The sequence below is a fragment of the Thalassophryne amazonica genome, chromosome 17 (assembly GCF_902500255.1).
Source record: "Thalassophryne amazonica chromosome 17, fThaAma1.1, whole genome shotgun sequence".
NCBI lineage: Eukaryota > Metazoa > Chordata > Actinopteri > Batrachoidiformes > Batrachoididae > Thalassophryne > Thalassophryne amazonica.
The window spans coordinates 45,562,048-45,587,782 of NC_047119.1; the positions used below are offsets into that span (position 1 = coordinate 45,562,048).

The window sequence follows — 25,735 nt, forward strand, 5'->3', positions numbered from 1 at the left end:
TGTACCTACTATACTATAATGGTATGTTTTTTTTAACCATACCTACTATAAGAGATAGTGTAGGTAATATGGTAGTATAATATAGTACTACACTATAATGGTATTTGTGCCATGCCTACTATAGGGGATAGTGTAGGTAATATATGGTACTAATCTATACCATGGCGATGTCAAAAATGCCATGGCACATGTACCATACCAACCATAGGAAATACTGTTATGCCCCAATTTAAGTACTATACCTACCATAGTAGACTCTGTAGGTATGGTACAAATCTCATGGATAGTATTTGGACCATACCTACCTTAGGAGACACCAGTAGTGTAGGTAATATGGTACAAATCTGTACCATGGCCAGCTGGGAGGAAGTTAACAAAAGTGATTATTATGAGAATGGGTCAGCGCGTTGTGTATAAATGAGCTAGAGGGCTGTGTTATCACATGACTGTGTGTCTCCAAAGAAATTAATGTTGGGTGGCTCTTAAATTGTGGTCATGCTGTACATGAGGTAGCAATCTTGCTCCAAACACGCAGCAAACAGTGCAGTAAAACAGAATGTGACAATTATAAATAACATCGTTCAGCAGCTTAGTGTTGATACGTCTGCGGTTTAGGAAGTCCAGACTTTAAATTATTTAATATACGTCTATAACTACTCTATGACCCCTACATTTTGAGGTTGTCTACAGAAATGGACGGAGTTAAACACTAAGTAACCTTGAACACAAAACTGTCGACCGTGAAAAAAGTGCTAAGCCTGTAACATATCACTGTATCCATCATGCTATGAAGCTGTCTGTGGGCCTGGGTGGCAACCACTCAGACGGACAACATGTCGACTCCCACCTTTTGAAAGTAACCATCTACGGTATGCGCTGCAGCCATCTGAAATGTAGGCGTGTCCTTGACCTTTTTCAGTTAGCAGGGTCCTCAACACTGAGGCACTTGCATGCTGGACCAGCCCCAGAGAACCACACTACATGACCCAAAGATCCTCCAAAGAGATCTAGTACCAAAGACAATGGGTCATGGAAGAGAAGATTAGATTTGAGGCAGATGTAGACAGAGTCATTTGTAAATTATTATGGATTGCCATGTTGTTTGCACTTTTGTGAAAACAATGACCCCACTGGTATTCCAACACAGTTGACGCAGTGTAATTACAGCCCCAATTCCAATGAAGTTGGGACGTTGTGTAAAATGTAAATAAAAACAGAATACAATGATTTGCAAATCCTCTTCAACCTATATTCAGTTGAATACACCACAAAGACAAGATATTTAATGTTCAAACTGATAAACTTTGTTGTTTTTGTGCAAATATTTGCTCATTTTGAAATGGATGCCTGCAACACATTTCAAAAAAGTTGGGACAGGGCAACAAAAGACTGGGAAAGTTGATGAATGCTCAAAGAACACCTAATTGGAAACAGGTGAGTGTCATGATTGGGTATAAAAGGAACATCCCCAAAAGGCTCAGCCATTCACAAGCAAAGATGGGATGAGGATCACCACTTGTGAACAGCTGCATGAAAAATTAGTCCAACAGTTTATAACAATGTTTCTCAACATTTAACTGCAAGGAATTTAGGGATTCCATCATCTACAGTCCATAATATATTCACAAGATTCAGAGAATCTGGAGAACTTTCTACACGTAAGCGGCAAGGCCGAAAACCAACATTGAATGCCCGTGACCTTCGATCCCTCAGGCGGCACTGCATTAAAAACCAACATCATTGTGTAAAGGATCTTACCACATGGGCTCAGGAACACTTCAGAAAACCATTGTCAGTTAACACAGTCCGTCGCTACATCCACAAGTGCAAGTTAAAACTCTACCAAGCAAAGTGAAAGCCATACATCAACAACATCCAGAAACGCCGCCACCTTCTCTGGGCCCGAGCTCATTTGAAATAGAGAGACGCAAAGTGGAAAATTGTGCTGTGGTCTGATGAGTCCACATTTCAAACTGTTTTTGAAAATCATGGACGTAGTGTCCTCCGGACAAAAGAGGAAAAACACCATCCAGATTGTTACCAGTGCAAAGTTCAAAAGCCAGCATCTGTGATGGTATGGGGGTGTGTTAGTGCCCATGGCATGGGCAACTTACACATCTGTGATGGCACCATCAATGCTGAAAGGTACATCCAGGTTTTGGAGCAACACATGCTGCCATCCAAGCAATGTCTTTTTCAGGGACGTCCCTGCTTATTTCTCCAAGACAATGGCAAGTGACATTCTGCATGTTACAACAGCGTGGCTTTGTAGTAAAAGACTGCAGGTACTAGACTGGCCTGCCTGCAGTCCAGACCTGTCACCCATTGAAAATGTGTGGCACATTATGAAGCGCAACATACGGGAACGGAGACCCTGGACTGCTGAACAACTGAAATCGTACATCAAGCAAGAATGGGAAAGAATTCCACCTACAAAGCTTCAACAATTAGTGTCCTCAGTTCCCAAACGCTTATTGAGTGTTGTTAGAAGGAAAGGTGATGTAACAGTGGCAAACATACCACTGTCCCAGCTTTTTTGAAACGTGTTGCAGGCATCCATTTCAAAATGAGCAAATATTTGCACAAAAACAATAAACTGTATCAGTTTGAACATTAAATATCTTGTCTTTGTGGTGTGTTTAATTGAATATAGGTTGAAGAGGATTTGCAAATCATTGTATTGTTTGAATCTACATTTTACATGTCCCAACTTCATTGGAATTGGGGTTGTACACCCTGAGTGCCTGTATTTTTTGAATGACGTTTTCGACTATTGACAGTTGATTTGGATTGCACCAACCTTTAGGAATATTTTCTCATATTATATATATATATATATATATATATATATATATATATAAATGTGGCTGTAATTTGATTTAAATCCTTAATTCTGGAACTAGAGTGACACTGAATGTGGTCTCAGGCTTTTGGATCACACTTCTTGTCCACTGAGCTCAGTGGATGACTTGTGATAATTTATTGTGACATCAAAAAAGTCCTTTTTTATATAGATAAGTTATAAAGCAGGAGGCATTACTTTTTGATGCACTCTTCTGAGGAAATCCTGAAGTTATTTTCTCAGATTTGAATGGACATGCAACCGTGTCTGTGGATTTAAAATCTCTTTAAACTCTGGAACACAGAGTACTGATTTAAACAGCTAATTAAATCAATACAGATGGACAAACATCTCATTAGTGGTTTAAATAATGCATCTATTGGATTCTACACTTATCTCACAAATAAAAAAAAAGTTTGGCTTTTAAAAATGATCTGCAGACAATCTTTGGAAATGCGTTGGATGCATAGTTTTGCAGCAGCTGCAGCACTTAAAGAGTAAAAGAAGAAAGAGCAGAATCTGAGCGTAAAGCAGATTAAACACAACATGAATCTAATATTTCAAGGTGACAGAAGTGCAGAGTGAGTGTTTCTTTCTGAGGAGGAACGGGTCACACAGGCTTGAAATTTCAATGGAGTTACTTGTATAACAAGTGTGAGTATTAGCTGGTTTGGCAAACTAGCAGCTGAGCTAGCAAAGCTAGCTCGGTTAACCTAGCTGCTATAGCAACTCCAAGGCAGTTAGCATACTGAGCTTGTTTGTGGTCAAATATGTGCAGATATAAGTGTGCACCTGGTGATGTTAAGCTACTACCAAAGATAGCAATGTTCTTAAAAAGAATAATAAAATAACCTTGTAGTTATGATACTTAACATCTGTTTATAATTATTAGTGCCACATGTATAAATACTTTCCCTTGAAGTATTTGTTCCGACTAAACCACTTATTGTATTGTTCCAAATAAAATGAATACAAGATGACCTTCCCCAGACATTTTTTTTTTCAAATGAAGAAAATGCTGTATTTTGAAAATAATGCTAATAAAAGGACATTTTATAGGGGCCCCATCATTTATTTTTTCAACCACACACCAACACACTGCTGCTTTGAGGACTACGGTAAAGTTTTCTTCACCTTTAACGTTGTTAAGAGGAACTTGTTGGGCTGAACATCTTCAAACATTACACTCTTACACCATATTTCTTGGTTGCTTGAGCGTTGTTTGATGACTCCGCTGCATTTATCACCATAAGCTGAAAGTTCTTCCTCATAACGTACCCTCAGTTTGTGGTTACCTTAGCCAATTTTTTGAGGCACTCTCTTTTCAGAATGATCAGACTGTCATTCCATCATGGAGTACTAAAAGCTAGAGAGACAGATTCACTTCTTTTATGGTTATTTGGCATCACCAACTGTTATGGATGTATTTTGCAACTGACTGCCAATTGATTGCCAATTGTTAGGGACAAAAAAACAACACAAAACACAGAACAGTACAGGAACTCAAGCTAGCCTATCCCATTAATTACAATAGCTTGCCAAACTAGTTAGTGTGGCTAATTAGACCACAGCAAACTTGAAATTGAGCATAATATGTAAATTTTTGGGTAAAATTTAAAAGTTGCTTTTCTTATCCTTGTGTGATCAAGCATCACATTCCACCTCAGAGATACACCAACTCTGTGTGAGGAAACACAGCTTTGCCATCATGAGGCTAAGTGCCAAAGAAAAACAAATAATGGACCTGTTGCAACATCAAGCACCTGTCCTACATACTGTCACCACCATCAAGTTTCCAACTGAATGAACTGAAAGTCTGATGAATGGAAACGGAGGTAATTTTGCATTGTTGCTGTTGTTTTCAATACTGTATAAAGTTGTAACTTCCTGTACAGGTAGATATGAGGTTTTTCAGAAAGCTAGAACTCGGTGTGTCATGCAGACGGATTTCTGAGTGTGGAGGTGTAAATGGTGTGCGGGAACTTCACATGTAAAGTGAGGTGGTGAGGAAAAGAGCTCAGACAAACACACAGCATCACATTTTGAAAGCTGCAGCGGTAAAACTCTTACTCTAGCCATCGGTGTATGATGCAGCCACCTGCACAACTGCAATGAAAGCCAAATGTTTGAAATAGGTCAACAAACATTGCTCTTGCACCTGCTGATTTTTCAGACCATCCAGCGATGAGTGTAGCTTAAAGCTAACACAACAACACAGATTGTACGTATCAAGTTCGCCCAACTCGGACCTGGCAATACGTCAACTGAAAGGCTGATTATTGGACGTCCTCCCACAGTGCGAACAGAATAAGACATGGTTGGATTTGTTGGTACTGGGCAAAGACCTGAGTTGAGCACCTGCAGATGTGTTCTACTCCAGAAAAATCACACACTTCAAAAAAGCTAGTGCAAGACCTGACGCAATGAGTCGAGGCGTGCAGGAGACATAGTCCACCTCCGGCATCTCACCAGTCAGCTAGTCTTGAAAGACAGAGGAGGCTCAGGTCCAGGTCTAAGACATGACCAGAAGTCCTGAGGCTTTTTGAGTCCAAGATTGTCCAGATCACAATGTTGAGCATCCACGTGACATCCCCCCCCCTGCCCACCCTCCCATAACGGTTGCCATTCAAACCTGATCGAGGTATAGGAAAAAGCAAAACGATGGCTCAATACGATTCTTCTTGTCCGTCCTCCTCTCAGGCTACTGCTGTCACTTGTGAGTTTCATATATATATATATATATATATATATATATATATATATATATATATATTTCTTATTTATATATTTTGTACAAAGTATAAAACAGATCCATAGACATGATGAATTCATTGTTTTGAAAAGTATCATAGGGAGATGATGGGAAAACTGGGAGAAAGGGAGGGAGGGAGAAGGTCTCCTTCAAAAAAAGAAGATAAAAAAAAAATCATCTGGAACTTTTTAAGGATCCTGTTGCTGATTCGGGGCTGGTGGTGGCAGATGTAGGAGGAGACAGGGAGCAGGCCTGCAGCCAGTCCACTATTATGTCATTTGATGGGGTGCTTCTAGCATCTCCATGAGGAAGGTGTCGATGGGCGTGTCACCTATGAGCTTGAAGAAGAACAAGTGCTCCAGACATTTCAGTCCGATGGAGCGCAGGGCTGGTAACCGTAGCAACAGCTTTGCAAACCTAACAACACAAGAATGAAAGCTGTTATGCATCTTCAGCAAGAGGATGGGGACAGGTAGATGATCCAAAATGAAGGGGCTGGTCACACCTGTATTTCCACAGCAAAAATTCATAGCAAATTTCATTTCAATATATTTTGTTGTGATGAATGAAATCTGACAAAATATTTGTGGGAGAAATCTGAACATGTACTGAATTTCGAATTCATCGTTGACATTAGAATTGTGAGTGGTCTTGAAGCTTCAGACCTTTGAGGCAACAGAAGCAAACAATGTCCATAATGAAGGCAGCTATCACAGTCATATCATTACTAAATATCTAAAAAACAAAAACAAAAAACCCCCCAGGTTATTTAACCAGGTTAATCCCATTGAGATCGAGACCTCTTTTGCAAGGGAGGCCTGGACAATTATAAAGTTTCCAATTCACCTAACCTGCATGTCTTTAAATGTGGGAGGAAACTGATCTGAACTCAAACATCAAAAACATTTTCTACATACAAAAAGACCTATTTCTCTCAAATATTATTTACAAATCTGTCTAAATCTTCTCCTTTGCTGAGATAATCCATCCCACCTGTTGTGGCATGTCAAAATGGTGATTAGACAGCATGATTATTGCACAGGTGTGCCTCAGGCTGGCCACAATAAAAGGCCACTCTGAAATGTGCAGTTTTATCACACAGCACAATGCCACAGATGTCATCATGGGCTGTAATAACTCTGCCATACTAGGCTAGCACAGTCATCACTATTCAGCTTCGAAAATGATTTACTGTGTCTTCACATCGTTACCTTTTTGCTGTTGTGTGGACAAAAACTTTAGTGTTAGTATGATGGAGTACTGAACCTGGAGTACATAGTATGACATTGATTTAAAGTATAAATATGTACTCTGTAAATGGAGTGCCTTGAAAATAAATATTCATTCCTTTCAGATTATGATATATAAAGCTGACATTTGCTGTTTGGTAAGCTTATGTATTTTAGGTCAAGGATGAACACTGCGAAAATGGTAAGTTGATAGGCCAAATATTTTTGGAGAAATTAGGAATTTTAGCTAACCAGTAAATAATGGACACTGTGCTGCAATGTACCATGGGAGTTCAGGATTAAGAGGTTTTAAATGTTATTGTGGTTTATGTTAGTTTAACAGTGTTGTTAAGCTATTGATTTATTTGTTTTTGCAGCTCAATTGGTTTAGTCAGTTTAGTTAAGTGTTATGCTGCTCTTAAGTCTCATGTTGTTACCATGAGTGAAATGTTTAGCGGTTTTAATATCTTCAGCCAATACCTTTTCTTGTCAAATTAAAAGAACCTGCTTAGAGCACTGCTTACACAGAAACTGGGGACAGCTGACATTTGCTGTTTAATACCTATATTATAATAGCCAAGTGGCCTGTGTGCGTGCATGCATGTTTATGGCTTCGATCATGCAAAAACTGGGGAGAGCTGACATTTACCTTTTGGTATGCTTATGTATTTTGGGTCAAGGATGAATGCTGCGAAAACAGAAAGTTGATAGGACTAATATTTTTGGAAAAATTAGCAATTTTAGCTAACTAATAAACAATGGATGTTGTGCTGCAATGCACCATGGGAGTTCTGTGTTTTAAATGTTATTGCGGTTCATGTTAGTGTTGTTAATGTTATTGATTTATTGTGTTTTTGTAGTTCAATTGGTTTAGATACTTAGGTAAGCGTTATGTTGCTGTTACCATGAGTGACTTAAGTCTCATGTTGCTGGTACCATGACTGAAATGTGTATTGTGTTTAATGTCTTCCTCCACCCTGTTTGTGTCTAAAATTAGAAGCACCTGCATGTTGAAAAGACAATCAGCTGTGTGTGTATGTGTGCATGCGTACAACTTCCATCACGGACAAACAGAGCACAACTGACATTTGCCTTTAGGTATGCTTATGTATTCTGGGTCAAGGATGAATGGCACCAAAACAGAATGCTGACAGGACAAATATTTTTGTAGATGCTATGGATATTAGCCAACATTGCTAATTACATTTTGGACTCACACTTCATTCCAACAGGGGTCAGTAAATCATGCTTATATTAAAAGCGCGAGTGTGTGATTTTATTTAGTAAGTTCAATGTAAGTGCATATAATTGTAAATACGTTAAAAATACATGGATGGCAGAAAGTGAAAACACGTATTTCCATTGTAGTCCATTTAAAAATCAAATTACAAAATAATAATAATGATCATAACAATAATGATAATAATAATAGTGTGTATATGATAAAAACAACCTAAACAATTTATAAATCCATTAACATGGTAAATTAATATTACATAATTTACAAATTACATAATTGACAGCACATAAAGGGTTGAGTTCCTCTTCTAAAAATTGTTGAGGTCTAAGGTTCTGAAGACATTCTGGACTCATATGCCATTCCAACTCATTGCTAAATTTAGTACCACCCTTGAAAAATGCCAGGTACCTATTTTAAAAACACTACCCAATCGAGATAACACGCTAGTCATTATTATTTTACACTGAGCCACAGAAAAACACATTATGATTATTTTGTAGAAGTACGTTGATTAGTGTCAAATGAACCAAATTCTTATCTCTGCCAAACAACAAATAAGCTGTCCTTGAACGGTGTATTTCAAAGTTTAGCCAACAGGTTTCGGTAATTTTATGTGGTGATGGTCATTCAGTTTGGGAAGTTTATCAAGTTTTCAGATGCTAGAATTCCCAGTGGATCCATGGATATCGGAGTTAGCATGAGACTGGTGTACTACACCAATTAAAGCAATTGATACAAGGACTGATAATTTCATCATATCCGAGGCCATCAAATATGGCCATCGGGTATTGTGAAGGCTTTGCATCAGTCTGTCTGTGCTCAGCATAAGTCCAGTCCTATTAGGGCCAGAGTCTTCAAATTTACAGGGAACATTCTTGGGACACAGACCTTGGACAAGTTCAAAGATGGCTAATTATTTAAAGAGGTATTTTAAGAGGTTAAAAAGTCACATTCTGTTTCAATCTGTTCCGATTTGTTTTTGAGTGGTGGGGGTGACAGCTAATCAGAGTAGAGCTGCACCGTGACGCAAGTGGCTGGTCTCTCCAAAATCGCTTTGTTTTGTGTGTTTATATACACGTGTCTCATATACTGTATTATGTAAAAGCGAGTGAGAAATAAACACTTCTAAAACTGAAACCTAGTAACACCTCTGAACTTATTTACAAGACATTTTGTGGATGTTAGCGTGATGACATCACAGGCTGGTAGCTAGTTGTGTTTAAATATATCCTCTTTGTCATGTATTATGTAAAAGCAAATGAGAAATAAACACTTCTAAAACTGAAAATGCTGAATGAAATGAAACCTCTGGAGTCATTTACAAGACAATTTGCAGACGTTGGTATGCATGCTAACTTCCGCTAACTTCCTATGGAGTTAAATTTGTCACATTAATTCCTGCAAATGCACAGAGGGTGATCTACAAATATTCATTGATATGCACAACATTCGCTCTTAAATCATAAATTGGTTTTGACTGATTGAGAGAAGGGCTTTATTGAACATGTACAAATTGTATGTAAGACAATAAGAGCTTATTAATTAATTAAACAGCTGCAAATTGTAAAGAACACAATGCTCATACGGCCGAGGGTATTTTAGCATTGAGTTATATTTTTAATTTGTCGACATCCATGGGGAGCTCGGAGTAGAGTCGCTGCCCTTTCGTGTTGAAAGGAGCCAGCTGAGGTGGTTCGGGGATCTGGTAAGGATGCTTCCTGGGTGCCTCCCAAGGGAGGTGTTCCAGGCACATCCATCTGGGAGGAGACCCCGGGGAAGACCCAGGACTAGGTGAAGAGATTATATCTCCACACTGGCCTGGGAACGCCTCAGGATCCCCCAGTCAGAGGTAGTCAATGTGGCCCGGGAAAGGGATCTGGGGACCCCTGCTGGAGCTGTTGACCCGTGACCCGAACCCGGAAAAGTGGCTGAAGATGAGTGATGAGTGAGTGATGACATAATTAGACTTCAGCCAATTGGCCTAACGTTAAGAATACCGCAACGCCATCTCAAATGGTCGCACACAGATAACATTGCAGTAAATGAGCTTTACTTTTGTGCCAATTTGCTAAAATCTCACTTCATCGACCAATAAAAACTTGCACTTTTTTTCAGCATCACAGAGCCATACACGGGTCAACCATATCAATTGGCACCAGTCTCAAGTAAACTCATTTTGGTTATTTGGATCTGTGTCAAAATTTTCCTTTTATTGTCAAAATTCCTCAAAACCATGCCTTATGATGTCACATGGGTATCTAATGTCCATGGGCATTTGTTGGTGTTTACACAAATGGTGCTATAGCGGGATAATCCACAAGGTGCATAAAAATATCCAGGATGTTACGATTTTGCATTTGCAGTAAACAGACATCAAAGTCCCTATGATCTCATAATGGTCAGTGGTGGAGTTCACCCCCTCCCCGCCTTTAATACAGTCTCTCGGAACACCGTTCTGTTTTATTAAAAGTTATCATTTCTAAGAGGTTTAGACTTTTTTCCTCAGCACTGTGTGTACGGATTTGTCTCACTGTGGACTGAACAGACGTGATGGATTGGATTTTTTTGCAGTTTTGACTCTGTGGGAGTTGGGTTTTTGAATCAGTGTTTGTGTTGGTACCTGCCGGGTTGCTCGGGGTATTTCTGTTTGCAGTACGCCTCTAAAGATGCGTAGACTTTCTCTCGCAGAGCTTCTACCTCACTTGGGTTGGACAAACCTTTCGAGTCTATGAAAAACACACACAAACACACGAAAAATAAAGTAAGTTCAAATAAAAGATACATAGAAACTAAAGCTGGTGTAGTTTGTGACTGGGAACTCTTCAGTAACTTTAACCTGGCAGCCTGCATCACCACATTCTGGGTTAGACCAATTAGGACTGCACTCATTTAGGCTCCAGAGAACCCTTCGTCTTTGATTAACCACAGAAACATGCCGCTGATTAACATTTTGCTTTAACAAAGAGCTGCCCAGCTGATCAACAGTGAAAGAGGGTTTGTGGTTAATGGCGGTGTCGGATCACACAGTGAGAGAAAGGAAGCACCGCAGAATTTTTTTTTAACTCATGCCACCCATCAGTCAGTCGACTGAAGGCCTATTTAACACAGAATTAGGGCAAGAAGTGAAGCGGAGCACAGAGGATCAGTGTGTCCAGAGTAAACACATCCACGCTGGCCTCAAAGAGATAGAGGAAAACTCCCACAATGCATCATTGAAAAAGCCGGATCTTCATCCACTAAAAGTGGTTTTGTGCTCAGCTTCATTAAAATATTAAAAATAAGAGAGACACTGTGAAAAACAGACTTAGTTTAAGGATATTTTAAAAACTTAAAAGCATCGTAATTTATCAGACACTTAAACAGAGTTTGATTTTGTCTTTTCCAAAGTTAAACGGTAAAACAGTGACATATGTTGGAAAAAAGCCAGTTAAAAAATATCTTATGACCTTTAACTGATGGTGTTCTAATTTATCAAAGAAGCTCCTCCCACTCGTTGTTACCTGGGTTGAAGAGTACAATGGCTCGAAGGCACCCTAGTTCTGTCTTGTCCATCTGCATGTCCCTCATCTTGGACACCAGCTCTGTAAGCACTCTGCAAAACACAGCAAACAAATCACATAAAAAACAACCAAATTTACTGGCTACAACTGAATTGAGTTCAACAAGTTTAATAAACAAAAGTCAAAAAGATTTTTACTACCATTATATATTGTACACACCAAAAAAATCTTTCTTTTTAAAAATGAAAAAGCTCCTGGGACTAGTGGTGAAGCAACAACCAGTCTACAATTCCAATTCCCATGAAATTGGGACGTTGTATGAAATGTAAAAACAGAATACAATGATTTGCAAATCTTCTTCAACCCATATTCAATTGAATACATCACAAAGACAAGATATTTAATGTTCAAACTGATAGACTTTATTGTTTTTATGCAAATATTTGCCCATTTTGAAATGGATGCCTGCAACACATTTCAAAAAAGCTGGGACAATGGTATGTTTATCACTGTGTTACATCACCTTTCCTTCTAAAAACAGTCAATAAGCGTTTGGAAACTGAGGACATAACTGTTGAAGCTTTGTAGGCAAAATTCTTTCCCATTCTTGCTTGATGTACGACTTCAGTTGTTCAACAGTTTGGGATCTCCGTTGTCGTTTTTTTGTGATTCATAATGCGCCACACATTTTCAATGGGCAACAGGTCTTTCCTTCTAACAACACTCAATAAGCATTTGGGAACTGAGGACACTTTGTGAGGGTCATGACTGGGTATAAAAGGAACATCCCCAAAAGTCTCAGCTGTTCCACGCAAAGATGGGGCGAGGATCATCACTTTGTGAACAGCTGAATTTCAATTTATTATTTACACTGAGAGTCAACATTTTGGGACTTGACTATGCACTCTTAGTAACACAACATAATTCCTTTAAATAATTCCAGTACAGTACATTCCACCAATCGGGTACAATAAACAGACCAGGACTTCAATTAAAAATTTACAACCACACAGACATGTCCACAGCCCACAAAGGAAAATATTTAGTACATGCTTTTCAAAGGAAGCCACAGAGTAAACACAAGCTGTAACCTAACACCACCACGCCCTCTTGTGTGAGTGACATTACTGGTAGGTGGAGTCATTTCGCTTTGACTCTCCATTTGTTTCAAGCATACCAGCTATAGCTCTTTACTCGTTCAAACTGCAGTTGCTTTACAGAAGAGTTTAGGTGAGAAGTGATGATGTTTTAAGATTAGGCTTAAAACTTTCCTTTTTGCTAAAGCTTATAGTTAGGGCTGGATCGGGTGACCCTGAACCATCCCTTAGTTATGCTGCTATAGACTTAGACTGCTGGGGGGTTCCCATGATGCACTGAGTGTTTCTTTCTCTTTTTGCTCTGTATGCACCACTCTGCATTTAATCATTAGTGATTGATCTCTGCTCTCTTCCACAGCATGTCTTTTTCCTGGTTCTCTCCCTCAGCCCCAACCAGTCCTAGCAGAAGACTGCCCCTCTCTGAGCCTGGTTCTGCTGGAGGTTTCTTCCTGTTAAAAGGGAGTTTTTCCTTCCCACTGTCACCAAGTGCTTGCTCATAGGGGGTCGTTTTGACCGTTGGGGTTTTTCTGTAATTATTGTATGGCTTTTGCCTTACAATATAAAGCGCCTTGGGGCAACTGTTTGTTGTGATTTGGCGCTATATAAATAAAATTGATTTGATTTGATGTTAATCAGTTGCTTTAATTTAAAATGAACAAGCTAACAAACATTAATAGGTATGGGTGTGATGTGTGCACGAAGACACAAAGACTGCTGGAGCTCCATGTCTTATTTTCCTCAGGGGGAAGGCAGGTTCAAGTTTCAACTCATAGCAAATTAAGTGCAACATCCCAAATACTTGCACTTAGATGAAAGGATGGACTGGTGCCACCCTTATTTGGCACATCAGAAATCAGTGAGATTGCAATGACCCCAACCACAGAGGAAAGGGCAACTGTGTCGAACCTGAACCAGACCCATCGAGGAATGACCACAATCAGTCACAGAATCCTAGGCTGCTTTATGCTATTGTTAATATTAAGGATGTAAATATTACCAGCACTTCTTGTCAGTCATATAGAGCAACTAGCTCAGTGACACAGGAGTTGGCTACCAACATGTAGACCTGGATTTGATTCCCAATTATGCTACCTGTCTGTCTTTACTCAAGATACTTCATCTGCATTTTCTCAGTCCACCTCACTAAAAGTGGATATCATTCCTGGCTAGGGAAGTAACTTACGATAGACGTGGGAAAGTCGTAGACTCTCGGCTTCCCGCTACAGTACTCGGGAATAAGCACAGTCACCGAAGTGCCTCAGGGCCAATATATAGGTCTTATTTCTTATTGTGAGTAATCACTTTTTGCACATTGCTTGTCTGAAGCTGAGTGTATATATGAAAAGCAGTACAAACAAAACACAGGGAGCATAGCATCAACATCTGCTTCTATGCTAATTACTGCTAATATTAGCAGTCAGAGTCCATCAAGAATACACAGCATTGTGTACATAAAGTGGGTCATTTTCATCAGAGAGACAAAAAAAAAAAAAGTTGATTTAAATTGACAGAGTAAGACTGGAGATTTTTTTTATGTGACGTTTCTGGACAAACGTCAAATGTTTCAGCCCCACCGACTCCGAAAGATCATCATGGGGGGGGGAAAAAAAAAAAAAATCTTGGTTCAATTTACTGAATATGTATGATTTTTGTCCTTTGTGGACCCAAAAAGCTGAAACTAACAAAGGCATCAGTTATAAGTTAAATGTGTAATTTACAGTCTTCCTAATGTGGTAATAACGACCTGTCAAAGATGGCTCCCACTCCGGCGCTGTGGGCGCTGTTGCGGTGGACATGCAGTCCGGTTGCCAGCAGAATCCCATCGCGGACTGCTATGGAACGGTGGGAGAATGATGCAATGAGGAGTTCATTCCAACCTGTGAGACAGAAATCGAAGAAAAGTATGAAAGAAGAAGAAAAAAAAAAAACAAGCAAATCCCAGTCCAAAAGTTCACACAGCTTTCACACAAAATCAATCTGGCAACAAAGGCGGGAATTCCAACAAATCAATTAAGCTGCGACGGAGAAGGCGGGCAGCTTTCTCAGACGCAGGCATCAGGTTACTACTGAGACATCTGAATCATGCTTTCTAAAGAGACAAGCATGTAAAAGGGATGAACCGCGCCTGCCATCACAATAAAGACAACGGGCCTGACGTGCCAAAGCGAGGGCATGACACCGAATCCGCCGAGAACACAGAACGCTGCTTTCTGAGTGACAGGGCTCCTTTAACTGTTCTGCCCGGCAACACTCACCTCGTCTCTGCAGAGCCGAGTATGAAAAGGAGCTGCGATGCTTTTATCTGTGATACAGCAGAACTAACGCAGTTATTTATAGAAGAGACGAGCTCGCCTTCCGCATCTGAAGCAACTCCGTCTGTGTACGTGCAAAGGATAAAAAAAAGTTGGAGTTTTTTTTTTTTTTTGAGGTTATGGGATGGGTGTGTAATGGCATTTTTATTCCATCCTTGAGGTGGATTTAGAATCTAACCATATAATTTAGAGACAGGAAATTAATAAAGGCAATGTGGCGAGGGAAGCCAAAAGAGACCGGTGATGATGTTAGTGAAGCAGAAGTGACACACGATTGGTGGTGGTTTGCTTGCTTTTTCCACATACAGCAGATAATGTTTGACATCAGAGGGAATTTTATAAAACAGGTCCTGAAAGGGACGGTTTAACGACTTAAATGGAACCTTAATATACTCAAACTGACCTCAACAGCCTTAAAGAGACAGAACCAATGAAGCCCATAAAGCGCTGAGTTCAACCACTACTATTTGTTCTTCTTGGCAAAGTTCATGCTCTTGTCTTACCTCAAAAAACTAAATTTTCTGCTGCAATGATGAAGAGTCAGAGCTGATACGAGAGCCAGACCAATATGGTTTTTTTGGGGGATGTTACCGATAAATGGTAAAATGGACTGCATTGACACAACGCTTTTCCATCTGCATCAGATGCTCAAAGCGCATTACAAATAATGCCTCACATTCACCCCGATGTGAGGGTGCTGCCATACAAGGCGCTCACTACACACCGGGAGCAACTAGGGGATTAAGGATCTTCAGGTCTCAAGCCCAATGCTTTAACCACTAGACCATCACCTCCCCTGCATGATATTAAGGAATCAAAAAAAATTTACAATATAAATATACCTGCCGATATATAGCAATGCTTATTTCTCGCAAACTTTTACAAAATATAACATAAAATGCCAAATACATTATATTTACACAGAAATACATCTGTCTGGGAGTGGATTTTGATATTTAGGATCAGTGTGTCACACTGTCTTCACACTGATCGTCAGTCACCATGTCACATCATACAGCATTGGCATAAAATAGAATAGATTTTGGCCCCACTTAGCTGGCGGCAAAGCGACTGCTCGTCTCTGGTCACTCTAATACTCCCACTCTGATGGCAGCTAGTCGCTTTGCCTCTGTCTCTTGTAGCTAATATGACCAAGGGGTGATGGAATCCCAGGTATTTTTGACAGCACTGTAAACAATGCTGTTGAAGCACCTTCTGCTGGACAAACTACATAATGACACCACTTCCAACTGTCAAAGTATTTTCTACATTGTTTATTTAGTAAAATAAATTTTTTAATATCAGCGAAAATAACGCAGATGCTGATACGTTCACAAAAGGCTCTAGTTGACAGTAAGTATCTCTGTTCCACTCTTGTGGGAATCTGTTTGTGGTGAAAGTGTTGAACTTGCAGAAATATTCACTTCTCTTTGCACTAATGTTCATGTCTCTGGATCCTCAATCTTTGACATTGACAGACGGCTGGAAAGTGCTTATGAACTCATGAGGTCGATGGACAGAGGTGTTTGGTGAACTTTCTATGAGAATGAAGGTCAAAGTCTTTAGGGTCCTGATGCCTCCTGTCTTAATTTATGGTTGTGATACTTGAATACTAACCAGTGACCCAAGGCAATGGGTCTTTGGTAGCAGGTCTCTTTGGAAGATCCTTGGGTACTGCTGGAATGACTTTGTGTCGAATGAGTGGTTACTTAGTGAGACTCAAATGAGGAGGAAGTTGCATGGTGAGAGAATGTCAGGATATTTGCCCATGTGGGGTGTTTCTCTGTGCATGATTCAACATGGAGGTGTTAAGGTCAGTGGACCAAAGGCTAGTTTCTACAGGTGAGGATGGACTGACTGCTTGATTGGGTGGTTGCCTACAGGAATCAAGGCCAGTCTGTAGTGTAGTGGATGCTCCCATTCCTGATCTATCTTTTTTAAATGTAAGACTCGATTACATTATTTCTTATCTGCACTTCAAAACTCATGTATTTACAATCCCCTCGATAAATGTGCAAGCAGACTCTGCCAAAAAGGCAGAGTCTGGAACAGGTCTGGATCCTATGCAGGGATTACAGCAGGTCAGATTATAAACTCTTCACATTTACTTTTTCATAGCAGCCTTTTATTCCGCTGTGTGGATGCTTCCTATAGATTTTAATCTGAAATAGCTGAGAAAGATGTGTATAGTATGACTTCGCTTCTTCTGCTAAATGAGATGACAATATTTCAGTCGGCCTACCACCACACCACTGACCATTGCAAGCAGTCATCATATTGTTGAAAGGCCTTGACCTACACCTGAAATACTCCAGATAAATAACTTTTAGTACTGGTTAGGTACACTTTCTATTGTTCCTCTATAGAATAAGAATAAGAACTTTATTAATCCCGAAGGAAATTGTTTTGTTTAACCAGCGCCTGCACTTTCTCCGCAGGTTAAAGAGTGCCCATCTGAGCCCGGTTGTCCTCACCTCCTTCTGCAGAGGGACAATAGAGAGTGTACACAGTAAATTTTGCTGAGTAAAATATACTCTGCTGGAATAACATTTGGTCCCAGTCTAAATACAGTAAAATACACTATTATAGAGTAAAATCAGCTCTACTGTCTGGTCAAATCAAGTGTCTCTATTCCAATAAGAGTTGATTTTACACTGTGATAGAGTTGATTTAGCACTGTGATAGAGGATATTTACTCTATTTGGACTGGGACTAAATGTTATCCCAGCAGAGTTAATTTTACTCTGCAAAATTTACTGTGTACTAACCAGTAGTATCTCTCTGTGGCCTGAAAGTAGCAGCCTTGTAGACAGGAAGCCACTGGGGAGGGCTGAGAGGGCAGCAGAGAAAATTATTAGGGCCAGGCTGCCAACCATTGGTGAACTGGTAGAACAGCGCTTCTTGTCCAGTGCAAGAAGGATAATCAGGGACAATCCACATCCCTTTAACAATCTGTTTTCCCTCCTGCCCTCAGGTAGACGGTACCGTAGCCTGAGGTGCAAAACACGCAGATTCAGGAACAGCTTTTACCCAACCACTGTAAGACAGTTACATAAAAATTGATAGAAAGAACTGTGCAATATAGAATGTAGGATGCAGAATACACTATAGCATCTGGTAGCAACTTTACCCTTGTAGCATCTTTATATTTGCACTGTCCCATGTCCTTTATTTATTTATTGTATGTTGTGTATACACAGATACAGAGACAGTTATCAACAGGTAAAAAACAAAAAACAAAACAAAAAAATATTTATCACTATCACACACTTTGGACTGGTATTTTGTGCTTTATTCTGTGTTTTTATCTGTTCGTGCAGTGCATCAATATTTTATTCTGTGACAGCATCTGTGATATTTTTTTACTGAATGACAATAAAATGAGTGTAGGTCTAAAGGGACAGCTTTTCTATTGCTTTACACAACTCCAACACTACTGTTTATTAAAAAAATATATTTTTTGCACTGTTTTTATTCATTTAAATAACCCATATGACCCATATACATCATTGTCAGTGCAAGTTTCTCTTTTTCGTTTCAATAAAAATGGTGGAAATAAACTAAATAAGCTATCTTATAAGAAGGTTTTATGACTGAAACCACTGCATAATTCAGTCATAGCCTCCTAGCTGTTGCTAACTGTGAAAGGCAAAAACAAACAAACAACAAAAAAAAAAAAAACATCTCCAGTTTGAGCACTTACACCCAGAGGTCTTTGGACATAAATTTTGTGGCTAAGCGTGTCAGCAGAAGAAGGAAGAAATAAGTGTTATATAGGTCCCGAGGGCTGTTGGTGTCAGTGTGTATCTCTGGATTGCGTAGTGTGAAGCAGATGAGAGTCTACGGCTCCCCCTGGAAAGGATGCCAGGCTCATGCAGGTTACTTCCTCAACCCATTTACAGCTGGGCAGACTGGGACAATGTAGATTAAATGTCTTGTCCAAGGACACAGACAGGTGGTGTGAGCGGATCTGCAGTGGTCTAGAATCCAACTGATGGATGATCCATTGTAGCGACAGAGAACATTAATCCCTGCCTATATAAATGGTGTCCATGTGGATCGAACCCATAAACCAGTATACTGAAAAATAATGAAAGCAGTATTATATGTATTAAAATTAGACTGAAGTCAAGTCAAGTGAGGAACAGACTGGTGGCACTTTCCTGCAAGAGTCGTCACTTGTAGAAGCACCTGCAAATATTTTTCCCTTCACACAAACATAATTTTGGGGCATGCAACATTCCATAATTAGTAATAAAATGTTTTTGCTTGGAAATACACATGAAGTATGTGTACAGACCTGCTCGTAGGAGGATGACCTGGTCGTCCAGCGGCAGCTCAGAGAAGTGTGGGATCCTCTTGGCCCACTCCACCAGAGTGAAGAGCTGTTTGTCTGCCGCCTGACAAATATTTGTTACCGGGTCATTGGGCTGCAGATGAACACAAAGAAAAACACTGGCTTCAGTTCCTGCACAAGGAGGACATGTGTTGGATTTTTGTTGTCTCTGCTTTCATATGTGGAAATGTTGTGCATTTTGGCCGCAAGCTTGGTGTTGCAATGAGTCGCTGGTCATCAGTCAACTTCATGGCTCCATGAATACTGAGCTGTGAGTAATACCGTCTGAAGAGGTGCTCATGGAAGACAAACAGCGATTCGGTTGCAGCTCGAGCAGGAAATACCTGCAGAGAGCTGCAAGAAAAATGACCTCTACCGAGCAGCATTTTCTTCAGGGACCTTTTAGCAAACAAATGAGTCCTTTGGACAGTAAACAGAGGCCCATCCTGTATGTATGGAGGCCCATCAGTACCAGTCTGGACAGGACTCTGTGAAACTTGATGTGGTTTTATTGAACAGTAATACTGATGGTAATGATTTTTATGAGCACTCTGCTTCCTTTGTACAGTGAGGCTCTACTCAGACAAACAAATATTCAAAAGGATGCTTCGATAAAAGCACAAACGTCCTCCAACAAGGACTAATTTGGTGCTTTACCTACTCAAAACCCAACACAATTTCTCACAACCACTTTAAATAAGTGATCATAAAGTTTAAAAAAATATTATGAATATCTAAGTGGCTTTAATGAAAAATGAAGACAATCTGTTCTTGGTACAGAACTAACATTCTAAATAGAAATGAAAGTTCTCTGTGAAATTCAAGTTTTATATATATATATATATATATATATATATATATATATAAATTAAGAATGATGGTTCTCTTCAGAGTTATTAAAACCTTTTTCATCCTCAAGGATAAAAAAGGTAAAAGGCCAAAAGGAATAGCAAAAAGCACTGGAAGATTGCAAACCTTTACCAATGTTGAACAATCTTTGAATTTCAGACAGCAGTTAACATAATTTTGTAATTTTTACATCACCCTTATCTCAACTTTAATTTATCCCCATAGGATGTAAGCGAGGACGAGATATCACGGATTAGTTGTTATGGCATATACATGACATCGATATCAATTGATTCCTTTGAGAAATGCCCTGAAATGCCACAAAAAGGTTCAAAACCTACATCTCAACCCAGCTCAACTTCAAACTAATGATTTCTTCACACTGAGGTTGATCAGTCCACTAAATTTCATAATAATTGGTTGAAAACATTTTGTGAAACTGTGAGCATGAATACAACAGTCTCTTTGAGCCTTCAGTCAGATTGTGATCAGATCTCAAACATTCTCATGACATAAAAACCAAATAATTACGGAATGCATGGAGACGTGGAGATCTGGGACATTTTGGAGAACTTTAGAGGGTAGAAGAATCCTTCAAACCACCCACACAGGAAATACAATGGCTTGCAAAAGTATTCAGCCCCTTGGTATTTCATGCATTTAATTTGCTTATGGCATTTCAAATACAAAAAGTAAATCAGGCTTCTCAATATAAAATTTCTAAAATTATCTTCCTTTAACCCAAACTCAAAGCAAATCTCAACAATTTGATATAAATTAATTAAAATATAAAAGCCAAGATGATGGGTTGCATAAGTAATCAGTTCCTTTGGTATAATACGTGTAAATAATCAGTTTAATTGCCAGTTTTCTTCAGACAAGTCGGGATGGATACATAAACATTTCCAAGTCACTGAATAATGTCTTGAACTTTATTTACATCAATTATGAAGAAATACAAACAGTATGACACTATGGTAAATCTGTGTGGAGTAGACAGTTCTTAAAAACTGAGTGACTGTGCAAGAAGGAGAAGAGTGAGGAAAGCCACCAAGACACCCAGATAACCAGGAAGAAGTTACAGACTTCTGTGGCTGTGATTGGAGAAATTGTGCACACTGCATGTTTTTCATTTTATATGCCCAGTTATACAGCTTCATGATGAAGTGGAGCAGAGGAGGGTTTTCTTTCACCAAAACATTAAATCTAGGCTAGCATCTCAAATGTACAGTAGTGTTCAGAATAATAGTAGTGCTATGTGACTAAAAAGATTAATCCAGGTTTTGAGTATATTTCTTATTGTTACATGGGAAACAAGGTACCAGTAGATTCAGTAGATTCTCACAAATCCAACAAGACCAAGCAATCATAATATGCACACACTTAAGGCTATGAAATTGGGCTATTAGTAAAAAAGTAGAAAAGGGGGTGTTCACAATATAGTAGCATCTGCTGTTGACGCTACAAACTCAAAACAATTATATTCAAACTGCTTTTTTTAGCAATCCTGTGAATCACTAAACTAGTATTTAGTTGTATATCCACAGTTTTTCATGATTTCTTCACATCTGCGTGGCATGGAGTCAACCAACTTGTGGCACCTTTCAGCTGTTATTCCACTCCAAGATTCTTTAACAACACTCCACAATTCATTCACATTTCTTGGTTTTGCTTCAGAAACAGCTTTTTTGATGTCACCCCACAAGTTCTCAATTGGATTTAGGTCCGGGGATTGGCCAGGCCACTCCAAAACCTTAATTTTGTTGGTTTGGAACCAAGATTTTGCTCGTTTACTAGTGTGCTTGGGGTCATTGTCTTGTTGAAACACCCATTTCAAGGGCATGTCCTATTCAGCATAAGGCAACATGACCTCTTCAAGTATTCTGACATATCCAAACTGATCCATGATACCTGATATGTGATATATAGGCCCAACACCATAGTAGGAGAAACATGCCCATATCATGATGCTTGCACCACCATGCTTCACTGTCTTCACTGTGAACTGTGGCTTGAATTCAGAGTTTGGGGGTTGTCTCACAAACTGTCTGCGGCCCTTGGACCCAAAAAGAACAATTTTACTCTCATCAGTCCACAAAATATCCCTCAATTTCTCTTTAGGCCAGTTGATGTGTTCTTTGGCAAATTGTAACCTCTTCTGCACATGTCTTTTATTTAACAGAGGGATTTTGCGGGGGATTCTTGCAAATAAATTAGCTTCACACAGGCGTCTTCTAGCTGTCACAGCACTTACAGGTAACTCCAGAGTGTCATTGATCATCCTGGAGCTGATCAATGGGTGAGCCTTTGCCATTCTGGTTATTCTTCTATCCATTTTGATGGCTGTTTTCCGTTTTCTTCCACACGTCTGTTTTTGTTGTCCATTTTAAAGCATTGGAGATCATTGTAGATGAACAGTCTATAATTGTTTTGCACCTGCGTATAAGTTTCCCCTCTCCAATCAACTTTTTAATCAAACTACGCTGTTCTTCTGAACAATGTCTTGAACGTCCCATTTTTCTCAGGCTTTGAAAGAGAAAAACATGTTCAACAGGTGCTGGCTTCATTCTTAAATAGGGGACACCTGATTCACACCTGTTTGTTCCACAAAATTGACGACTCACTGACTGAATTATTACTATTATTGTGAACATCCCCTTTTCTACTTTTTTTTTTTTTTTTTTACTAATAGCCCAATTTCATAACCTTAGGAGTGTGCATATCATGAATGCTTGGTCTTGTTGGATTTGTGAGAATCTACTGAATCTACTGGTACCTTGTTTCCCATGTAACAATAAGAAATATCCTCAAAACCTGGATTAATCTTTTTAGTCACATAGCACTACTATTATTCCGAACACTACTGTACCTTCTGGCAAATTGTAGCTGAACTTTCAGGTCTTCTTTTTAATAAAACCCTCCTCTAGGGGGTTTTATTAACAGTCTTTGTGAGATCTCGGAAAAGTTTGATGTTGAAAAGGTTGATGTAGCCTACTTCCGTTTGGGCTCAGTAGTAAAGGCTGCGACAGTCACATTAATTTGTTGTGACTATCAGTTGGTTTTCAAATGTTTTTGCACAATTTTTGTTTTAGGTCATTTAGTTCCGGGTCAATTTGCTGCACTCCGTATAGCTTGTGGAATCATGGAGGAGGATTTGGAAAATTTCCGTGCTTTAGAGTGGTCTCACAAGAGGACACAACTCGTATGAAGAGAGACAAGGTGGGTAGGAAATGAACTCAATATAGTTTTACGAGATCGTGCAATAGTCAAAAGTAACTTTTTTTTTTCTTCTTTTTCATGTCCTTTTAGGATCTCAGTAGAATCCAAACTAACTGGCATTAAGTCACGAAAATTTCAATCCATCTGGGACAAAGACCCTAAACAACCGCCACCGTTTTCCAACAAATAATGTAGCATCATCATTAAAAACAAAACAAACAAAAATAAAACTTAGTGAGCAAGTGTGCCTGCTTTTTGCATAATTTTAAGTAAACATTCCTAAATTTCATGCATCTCTGTGTGAACTCTGACAATAAGAGTTTGGTAACATTCTCCCCAACTTCTTGCTACCAAATCCCACTGATCAATGTTAAAAGCTTGGAGGATCCGAACATCAAGTACGGCTCTCCAGAGAGATTAGTTCAAGATGAAGGAGGAAACATCCCTCTGCTCACATTCTGCTTCTATAACACACAGACCACGTTCTCTCCCCACGGTGTGAAACTCACACTGACTGCAGAGGATCACGGCACGGCCGCTGAAATACAAAGTGAAACCAGACACAAAGCCTCTACTGTTTTTCAAAACTGAAAGTCGCTGCCCCCACCCCCCCAAGTGGGAGAAGAAGGAAAACATCTTATGAATATTTCAGTGTCTGATCTCCGTGGGAGACGTGGACGTCGAAGCTCAATGCAACAGTTTATGGTGAGCTCCGTTTCCTCACAAAAAACACACAAACAGATTGGAATAATTCATTCCAAAGGGCAACCTCATCCAAAATAAAGAAAAACAAAAGGGAGCTTCATTGTGCACCACCAGCTCCTTCACTCATAAGGAGACAAGTCCCAGGGTTCTCGTTACACATGGTGAGCTTTGTGAATGTTGTATGGCTGTCGTAGCGACCTGCTTTCTCCACCTCAGTCTGAGGACACGACAAGGGGCGAGGAAGGCTAACCCTACAGTCACATTAGCTACAAATCAGGGCTACAAGCAGTTGGCGTGGCCAGCTCATGGTTACTTGCCGTTAATGTGCACATTTATTGATAGATTAAAAAGGACAGAAAAACTGGACGCTATGACGCTTCATGCTTGACTGCTTAACGGAACCAAAGTTTGCTTGATTTGTTTCACTTCATTGTCTTTCACAGTGACATTCCTGTATCGCTAATTAGCATGCGAACATCTCCGTACGATGTCTTGTAAATTACTTTAAAGGTATTATCTGGTTACAAAACCAGTGTTTTTAGATTTCAAAGTGTTTATTTCTCGCTAACTGCTACAAGATTTATAAGGAAAAAAATGCAAACGTATTATATTTATCCTGAAATAAGCTGTTTCACAGCGTTTTCCAGAACCTTTTTAATTTTGTTTGAGCGAGCAGCCAGCTGAAGTCACGTTACCTTTTTACTTGGAGTGGCAGTTGCCGTGTTGCTTGCCATTTGCCTAAAATAGAGTTGTCTATTTTGGCCATGTTCTGCCGCTTGTAGTTAATGTGATCGTAGGGTTACACTTCCTGCAACAATCCTCAGGCATCACATGACTGTGCTCACTGTTTAGGATGGTAACAAGCCACAACAGACTATTAACAGTAATGGCATAACATTAACATACAAACATTCAGATCTGAATTATGACGTCCATTTGTTTGGTTTCGGATCAGTCACGTGATGGAATGGGTGGTTGGATGGTTGCCATCCAGCACCCAGAACGTATCTATAGTGTGGTGATGTGGCAAAATGTGGCACGCTCTCAGACCTGACTTATTTTCCATTCCCACTCAGTTTACCAGGTTTCCAACATTGCTTGCCCTCCAAGAAAGTCAACGTAACACACAATGACATGGTGGCTTGAAGCCATTCTCGATGTATTGTGTTGGCATAGCTATGACCGGTGGAACAGTGGGTAGCACTCTTGCTCCACAACAAGAAGGTCCTAAGTTAAAGTCCACACATGGCCACTCTACTTGGACATTAGAAACAACATCAGGAGGGGCAGCTAGTGTGAAACTTGTCAAATTGAGATGTGGATCCATATCAGAAGAAGTTTTTTAATTATCCATTCTTGTACACAAATGTACTACCTCCCCAAATCCGTAGAAAAAAGCAAAAACAAACACCTGAAACTTCTCCCTCAGACATAAACTTTAAGTTGTTGGATTTTAGCCGAGAGCCACTTGGAGCAGATTGTTTTTATCCTCTGCAACAAAAACCGCTGCCTTTGTTTCCAGCAAATCAATGAGTTTATCATCATGCACGCTCCACCGTCACGGTTGATCATCCCAGCAACTTAAGAGAAGTGCCAGGCTTGCATACTGTCCTATAAAATTTTCATCACTTGAGCAGGGGAGACGAAAGATTTG

The 25,735-nt window shown here is 39.6% G+C and overlaps 1 protein-coding gene and 1 long non-coding RNA gene across 3 annotated transcripts in view; one reads left to right on the forward strand and one right to left on the reverse strand.

Annotated features, from left to right (window-relative positions):
• The first annotated feature begins 618 nt into the window (after window positions 1-618).
• LOC117529234 lies at window positions 619-12,517 on the forward strand. The gene is made up of 3 exons (XR_004565956.1): window positions 619-749; window positions 8,356-8,361; window positions 12,507-12,517. It is a non-coding gene; the product is annotated as an uncharacterized LOC117529234 (long non-coding RNA).
• The window catches only part of rxraa (retinoid X receptor, alpha a), a 234,596-nt gene continuing 212,216 nt past the window's right edge, over window positions 3,356-25,735 (reverse strand). For both annotated transcript variants that reach the window (XM_034191948.1, XM_034191949.1), the window contains exons 7-11: window positions 19,273-19,402; window positions 14,405-14,537; window positions 11,564-11,655; window positions 10,684-10,789; window positions 3,356-6,011 (exon numbers count right to left, since the gene is read on the reverse strand). In XM_034191948.1, coding sequence (XP_034047839.1) covers window positions 5,864-6,011; window positions 10,684-10,789; window positions 11,564-11,655; window positions 14,405-14,537; window positions 19,273-19,402 — 609 coding nt within the window. In that variant the 3' untranslated portion in view covers window positions 3,356-5,863. The remainder of the gene's footprint in view (window positions 6,012-10,683; window positions 10,790-11,563; window positions 11,656-14,404; window positions 14,538-19,272; window positions 19,403-25,735) is intronic.